The following is a 7265-nucleotide window of genomic DNA, read 5'->3' as shown; positions in this document are numbered from 1 at the left end:
AATAGTATAAATGAGTCAACGCCCGGCATTTATTTCGTTTCTTCCAACTCCAGGTTCTCTGAGAAAAACCTTCCCCGAAATACTACAAACGCATCAATGGCGTACAATCCGGGCAACAATGTCCGGCTGGACCCGCAGTCGGCGGCGGAGAAGGCCGTATCAGTTATCGGATTCGGTTACGATCTGACGGCGGATCTCCGGCTAGCCGCCTGCAAGCCCGGACCGTCCGGGTCGGGGTTGATATACCTGGACCGGACCCGAACAAAGGACTTAGTGGTTCCTGGAAACGTCGTCGTTTCAGGCGTCTCTGCTTCCATCAAGTGCGATAAAGGCGAGCGGACCAGGTTTAGCTCCGACGCTCTCTCCTTCAACCAGGTGAGGTCACTAATAATATTCCCTTCAAAACCTAATTGATTTGAAATTTTATTGGTATTTTTGCCCTATTTTCCCCTTCTTTCCAATTTCCAATTTTATAATTGTTCCCCTGCACTGCATGTAGCTAAAACGGAAAGATATTCAGTTCTAATTAAGAATGGAAATTTAATGCCCCTAAAAAGGTAAGACACCGAAAATTTGGATTGTGACTATCAGCTAAACATGGAAAAATTAAGAAGTATTAATAGTTCAGATTAGCTGTTCATGTAATTAATTAACACACTTAATTAAAATTTCCATATATGATGAGTTCTGGCTGAACTCCAGAGCGCTGTTCCTAATTCAGCAATTCACACACAGAGCTGCCTTGATTGAAGTCTCTTAATCGGAAGTCAACTCTGGACAGCTCTTAATTAAATTGGAGTTGTTGAACAAATTGCCGATGACCCGGTATACCTTGTCGTAAGATTCTCCCATGCTGTAAAATATTGACTAATAGTTGGCAAACAGCTATTTATTTATCCGAACGGGAAATATCATTTCTTCAAATGCGACGGCAATTAGTTAACCCGTAACCGTATCCAAATTTGTTAATGACAATGAAGTTGGATTTCACATCGTGGGTAATGCAATTAAAATTTCGGAAGCTGGTGATATGGATAATTAGACGTACCACATGAAACTCTTAAGTTTTAACAATGATCTAATTATTTTGTTCAGATGTCAGAGCAATTCAACCAGGAATTATCTTTATCCGGTAAAATACCTTCTGGCCTGTTCAATGCAATGTTTGGATACAAGGGTTGCTGGCAGAACGATGCATCCACCACAAAAATTCTCGCTTTTGATGGTTGGTTGATTAGTTTGTATAGAATCGAGTTGGAAAGATCTCAAATAACTCTCTCTGATAAAGTCAAGCAAGAAGTTCCGTCCACCTGGGATCCCGTTGCACTTGCTTCGTAAGTTCGTTATCTTGAATCTCAATTTTCCTATACCCAGCATAATTTTCTCGATTGAATCCATTTTTAAAGTCTCGTTCTTACTTATTGTTTCCTCAGCTTATAGTCCGTGCAAATTGCTATGCACTTAATTCTGCTTGTTTAACAGTTCAGTTAACCTATTAATGATGGCATTAATTTCCAGGTTTATTGATAAATACGGCACTCATGTCATAGTTGGAGTAAAGATGGGAGGTAAAGACGTAATTCATATTAAGCAGCTTCAAAATTCAAATCGACAGACCGCTGAAGTGCAGAAATTGTTAAAGCAGTTGGCTGATGAAAATTTTCATGAAGACGGAAACGAAAACCCTGAAATTTCATCGTCAGGAAAATCGAAGGTACTTTAAACATTAGAATCAAACCATCACTTTATTATCTACTGCACCATGTAATTACTTTTAAAATTTAAATCTTCGCACAGATTGAACAATCTATGATCTGGGATCTACAGTTACCATTTGCAAGTACAGTCAGACCACCTGTCGTTTCTCACTCCAAAACTGATGTAAGTATTAATATCATAATATTCTTAGACTATTTATTTATTTTACTTTCTCTAGCTAATAGAGTTTAAATTATTTCTTGATGCAGGATTTGTTGAGCGTTCATATCAGAAGAGGAGGTTTGGATAACGGTCAAAGTCATAATCAGTGGCTTTCGACTGTATCACAGTTCCCTAATGTGATATCAATGTCTTTCGTGCCTATTGCCTCCCTTTTAAGTGGTACACGAGGCAGTGGATTTTTAACCCATGCAATTAATTTATACCTAAGATGTGAGTTTAGCCATTTTAAGATTTATTCTATACTACTTATATATTATTGGCTCAGGTTAAATAAATTTCTGATAGCCTTGTCTTGTTCTTGCAGATAAACCACCACTAGAGGAACTCACTCAATTTCTGGAATATCAATTGCCTCGGCAGTGGGCCCCAGCATTCAATGATCTCCCTCTCGGTCCTTGCCGCAAGAAAAAATCATCCCCGGCTCTTCAGTTCACATTATTGGGTCCCAAGCTTTATGTCAATACCGTAAAGGTAAATCCTTAACTTTGCAATTAATTTATCAGAATTAAAACAATAGTAACCAGTAGGGGTTGATATCGGACAGATCGTATCGGAATTAGCACTTTCAAAAAAATTCCATTTTTTTCGTAGAAGTGGATAACTACTTCCTATTCCGTTCCCCAAAAAACGAAAAAAATCGGAATTTAAAGAACTGTAATGAATAAAATTGTTCCAAAATTGGAAGTTTTCGGTCGGAATCAGTGGAATCCAGAAATTTCAATTTATAGTCGCATGTAATACAAAATTCATATTGTTATGTATTTTGAATTATTTTCGAAAAATAATCGGAATCTAAGATGTATTCCAATTCTGATAAAAAAATACCGGAAAAACTGGAATCGGAACTATTAGAATTCGGAATGAAAAATATTGTTCCAAAATCATAAAGCTTCTGTTCGGAATTGTCGGAAATTGAAAATTCCATTCCGACTTTCACCCCTAGTAACCAACCAGTAAAAAAATTGTACGAAAACTTCCATTTATCTGTCGAAGATTTTCATTTAACATTTCAAAATTAAAATCACGTGTCAGGTGGACACATGCAACCTACCAGTGACCGGAATCCGCTTATTCTTGGAAGGAAAGAGGAGCGATCACTTAGCCATCCATCTACAACATCTATCAACTCTCCCACAATCTCTCCATCTCTCGCCCGACCACACGTACGAACAAGTAGACGAATCCATAGACAAGGCATATTTCGAACCTGTCAAGTGGAGCATATTCTCCCACATATGCACCGCCCCCGTTGAGTACCACGGGGCCCGCATCGACGACTCAGCGTCTATCGTGACAAAGGCCTATTTCGAGGTGAAGGGGATCGGCATGAAAAAGGTCCTCTTCCTGAGACTCGGATTCTCTACGGTAGCGTCCGCATTAATACGGCGGTCCGAATGGGACGGGCCGTCGACTTCGTCGAAAAAATCGGGGCTGATGTCAATGCTGATGAGCACACCGTTCAGCAGTGCGCTGAGTCAGCAGCAGGATAAGAATAAGAAGGCGGTGAAGGTGGATTTGAACTCCGCTGTTTATCCGGGCGGGCCGCCCACGCCCGCGAGAGCACCGAAGATGGCCCACTTTGTTGATACGAAAGAGATGGTGCGGGGCCCGGAAGATGCGCCGGGCTATTGGGTGGTGACCGGTGCGAAGCTATGCGTTGAGGTGGGGATGATTAGGATTAAGGTGAAGTATTCTCTGTTGACTATTGTTTCGGATGATTCTTTCTTGATGTGAGGGCATAACTGAAATTTTCAATGGAAGTTCGTGTTCGTGTTGTACTTGTACATGTTTGTGTACATTTTGCTATTGTTTTACCACTTAATGAAAAAGATTATTTGTAGCTTGTGTTCATTTTTGAAAACACTAAAAAAAAAGAAAATGAAAAAATGTTTCATCATCCATTAATTATCACTAATCTTGATTACCTCTCATAACCTCATCCTGTTTTCTATTGGCCAATATAGTAGCTGAGAAAGACAATCAGTTATAATCAGTTATTAAACATTCCTTAAACCGAGTTCACGAGACAAACATGTTCGACAATTCCAAATTGATTCGCGAAATGCATTACTATCAGATGTCCTCGTAAAATAAAAAAAACGATTTAGTTTCAACCGTGGAAACAACTTACTGATTTCACAGCTCAGCTAATATAGTCGAAAAAAATAAATCTTGCACAAAAACAGCTCTTCCGGCCGCCTCTTCCATTCGTTTTTCTCTCTCTTCGCAACTCAATGAATAGTAATAACTGCAAATATAGAGAAAGATTAGAAGACTGAACAATATTATAGAAAATTAAAAGTGTTTAATGCGTTGATAAATAATACACCTCGAGGATTTTGAAATTTCGTAGGATTTTGTAGAATCATCCTCCTCCACTAAACTCGATATCAAAGATTTCGAAATTTCGTCGCTTTCAGATGCAGACAAGTTGGAAGCAAGGGAGGAAAGGAATTTATCAGTTATAGTAGACGATGACGTGGCACTGTTTGATTGGTGGCGAGTAGGGGTACCGGCTCCTCCTAGAAGAACCTGTAAGTGGGCTTCTCTAAGATCCCTTCCAAGTAGAGACAATGATTGGCTGTTCGAAATCGGAAATCTACGCAATGGCCTACGCCGCTGAAGGTAACTACTAATTGTGTTAAAGACATTATTATTATATCCCACATTGTATAATTCAGTTCAGAATTCTGCAGTATTTGTATACTATGAATGTGAATATATATATACATATATATATTGAGATAAGGATATCTTGAATAAGTGTCCATGTTGAATTGTGATGTGGCTTTGTATGTTCCCAGAAACCTTAAATGAACAAATAGGGCAAACCTGCCACATAAACACACAGTCATTTCAAATTATTACACCAAATAGGAAACACAAATAAAAATTAAAAAAAATCAAATAATAAATTTTGTTTCTTTTTGACTAAAAATCAAATAATTATTACATGAAAAAGAAATTGAGTTTTAAGAGAAAAAAGACATATAAAAAATTGAAAATGAATGAAGAGAGAGAAGAAACAGACGGTGGGTGTTGATTCACAAGAGTGGTGAGCCTGTAGATGTGAGCAAAAGGAAGCTGCATCAATCTCCTCGTCACAATACGGGCATGGGTATTCGGGCCGGGCCTCAAGATCCTCCATATTCATCATCCCATCTTAAAAAAAAAACCCAAGATTAAATAAAAAAAGAAAAAGAAAAAAGAAATGAATGAATCTGTTCCATAGCAAGATCGATCAAGCAAAAATGAGAGGCGTGAAAAAAAGCAAACCGAATTGAGAAGTGGGGCTAAGATGACGGTGGTTGAGCTGCTGCCTCTTGGCGGCGGCGATGCGCGCCGTCCAGAAATCATCAGAGTCCATCCCCAAGAAAACTGAGGTCGGATTTTCTTGGAGATGATCAAGGATAAAATAATGGTGGCTTGATTTTCTTAATTATTTTTTACTCTCTCTCTCTTTAATGGAAATGACAATTTTATGTTTTTTTTGCTTTACGGTTGTGCTATCAATCAATTATCATGAGTTTTTTTTTTGGCTCAGAAATTAATCTTCCGACAAATTCACTTGGTATTTTACAGAGATGAAGGAAGCTGACGTTGGGAGAAAATGTCGGATTTTCAGATGATGGCCCGGCCCGAGTTAGTTTGTCCTTTTTTTGTTTACTTGGGAAAACCGTTGAGTTGACTGTTGATGTAGTTTTTGTCTTTAGCTCGAAGGTCAAAATTCAAATAGAAAAGCAGGGTCAATTACATAAATGGTGTAATAGTAGAATTGGTTTACATGAATGGTGTATTTTTTACATAGTTTACAAGAATGGTGTAAATCACATTTACCACAGGCGACTTCTGACAAAATTCTGACATTTAAAAGTCATCTGCAACACAAATCGTTTATGCTAGAGGCGATTTTACTATTTTATTAAATACAATTTCCAATTGTACAACAATTCAACTTAATTTTTTAAATAAAGTGTACATTAATGGTACCTACTTCATTACTTTTTTAACATTTTATGGTTTATAATTTCTTTTCGTTTCTTAAAATTTTAAATCTCCATTTAGTTTTTTGCTTTAATTTATTTATAATATTTATATAATAGCAAATTAAAATTACACAATAAATATAAATTTTAACTTACATTTAATTTAACTAAAAATAAACATAAAATAAACAAATTTCATAATATTCAATTACATACAGTTAAATTTGATTCGTACAAATAGACGACCAGGTGAGACATGTTTAGTTTTAGGGTTAAATACATGATATGCCTAATTGGGCCAACCCAATGGGCATACAATTCTTTTACCTACTCGGCCATGACCTCAATGTTGAACAGCACTGCCACCGAAGCCTAATCACCTTCAAATAAGGTTTTGACTCGACATTCTCAACTAATTAAACTCCAACCTAATCAATGAGTTATAAATAAAGGTTTGAACTCGTTCCTTAAGGTACGTCCTATTATCTTAGCAATACTACCAACTGTATTCTCTGGACTATTTTCACTATCCGCACGTCTGACTTGAGCGTCGATTTGTAGTCGATTTTAGTTCAGTAAATTTATCAACAAAAAAAATCATGTTTTTTTTGTATTTTTCATGTAACCTAACTCGCATGTTCCATTTTGCTATTTAACTCGTATTTTTTTGTCGCAGGTTTTGCTTTTATTATAATTTTATGACATGCAGAGAATAAAATTCGATGAAGTGCCTTTGTGAAGTTGGATTCATGCTACAGTACTCCGGACTTATGCCACTTATATAACTATAGATAATTGTATATAACTATAGTCACGTGTAGTAACATATATTTATATGTATGTTATGTGTTTTTTAATGTATAGTAATGCGTGTTCATGTTTTAAAGATTATATGCATGTGATTGTGTTTTTTTCAATTTTTTTGGGTTAGTTGATTTATAATATCAAGATTAAATTGTGAATTTTGTTGTTAGTGTATATTAATTTTGGGGTAAAAAGGCAGTACATGATTACATATAACTATACATGACTGTGGTATACTGTAGTCAGCATTATGTGGTAACAGTACATTAAAATAATCTATAAAAATGATAAATGCAGGCCTGAAATGCTAAATGCAGTTCAGCATTATGCTGAATGTAGGGGCGAAAATGCTGAATGCAGTTGGGTGGAAATTGAACATAAGGGCCCAATAGTATTTTTACCTCTCTAGGGGGTTATATCAAAGAAAGAATTTTAAGGGTGGACCTAGCCCTATATAAGTTCCATATGAGGGGTGTATATCAAATGGACCCTTTTTAAATAACTTAAAAGAACTAAAATATAATAACTAAAAAA

General features: G+C 36.6%; 2 protein-coding genes across 2 annotated transcripts; one reads left to right on the top strand and one right to left on the bottom strand.

Annotated features, from left to right (window-relative positions):
• Nucleotides 1-3781, top strand: NSL1 (MAC/Perforin domain-containing protein). Its single transcript, XM_012993648.2, has 7 exons — nucleotides 1-375; nucleotides 1096-1334; nucleotides 1519-1714; nucleotides 1798-1881; nucleotides 1968-2151; nucleotides 2246-2412; nucleotides 2974-3781. Exons 1-7 carry the CDS (start codon nucleotides 97-99, stop codon nucleotides 3673-3675), a joined length of 1851 nt encoding a protein of 616 aa, XP_012849102.2. The 5' UTR covers nucleotides 1-96; the 3' UTR covers nucleotides 3676-3781.
• Nucleotides 3782-3921: 140 nt separating this feature from the next.
• LOC105968946 (protein DEHYDRATION-INDUCED 19) lies at nucleotides 3922-5444 on the bottom strand. Its single transcript, XM_088811553.1, has 4 exons — nucleotides 5218-5444; nucleotides 4973-5103; nucleotides 4696-4773; nucleotides 3922-4566 (listed from the first exon to the last, which is right to left on the bottom strand). Exons 1-4 carry the CDS (start codon nucleotides 5306-5308, stop codon nucleotides 4237-4239), a joined length of 630 nt encoding a protein of 209 aa, XP_088667679.1. The 5' UTR covers nucleotides 5309-5444; the 3' UTR covers nucleotides 3922-4236.
• Between the last annotated feature and the right edge of the window lie 1821 nt (nucleotides 5445-7265).

This window comes from Erythranthe guttata, chromosome 13 (assembly GCF_056151865.1).
Source record: "Erythranthe guttata isolate IM_541 chromosome 13, IM_541, whole genome shotgun sequence".
In the NCBI taxonomy this organism is placed as follows: domain Eukaryota; kingdom Viridiplantae; phylum Streptophyta; class Magnoliopsida; order Lamiales; family Phrymaceae; genus Erythranthe; species Erythranthe guttata.
The sequence above is the reverse complement of the archived record's forward strand: the minus strand, read 5'-3'. Positions and strand labels throughout refer to the sequence as shown.

Coding starts and splice junctions, on each gene's coding strand:
- NSL1 (XM_012993648.2), top strand. CDS start 97: ATGGCGTACAATCCGGGCAACAATGTCCGGCTGGACCCGCAGTCGGCG. Junction 2,152..2,245: donor AATTAATTTATACCTAAGAT/GTGAGTTTAGCC, acceptor TTGTTCTTGCAG/ATAAACCACCACTAGAGGAA. Junction 2,413..2,973: donor TTTATGTCAATACCGTAAAG/GTAAATCCTTAA, acceptor ATCACGTGTCAG/GTGGACACATGCAACCTACC.
- LOC105968946 (XM_088811553.1), bottom strand. CDS start 5,308: ATGGACTCTGATGATTTCTGGACGGCGCGCATCGCCGCCGCCAAGAGG. Junction 5,104..5,217: donor TAGCCCCACTTCTCAATTCG/GTTTGCTTTTTT, acceptor TTTTTTTTTAAG/ATGGGATGATGAATATGGAG. Junction 4,567..4,695: donor AACATGGACACTTATTCAAG/ATATCCTTATCT, acceptor ATTAGTAGTTAC/CTTCAGCGGCGTAGGCCATT.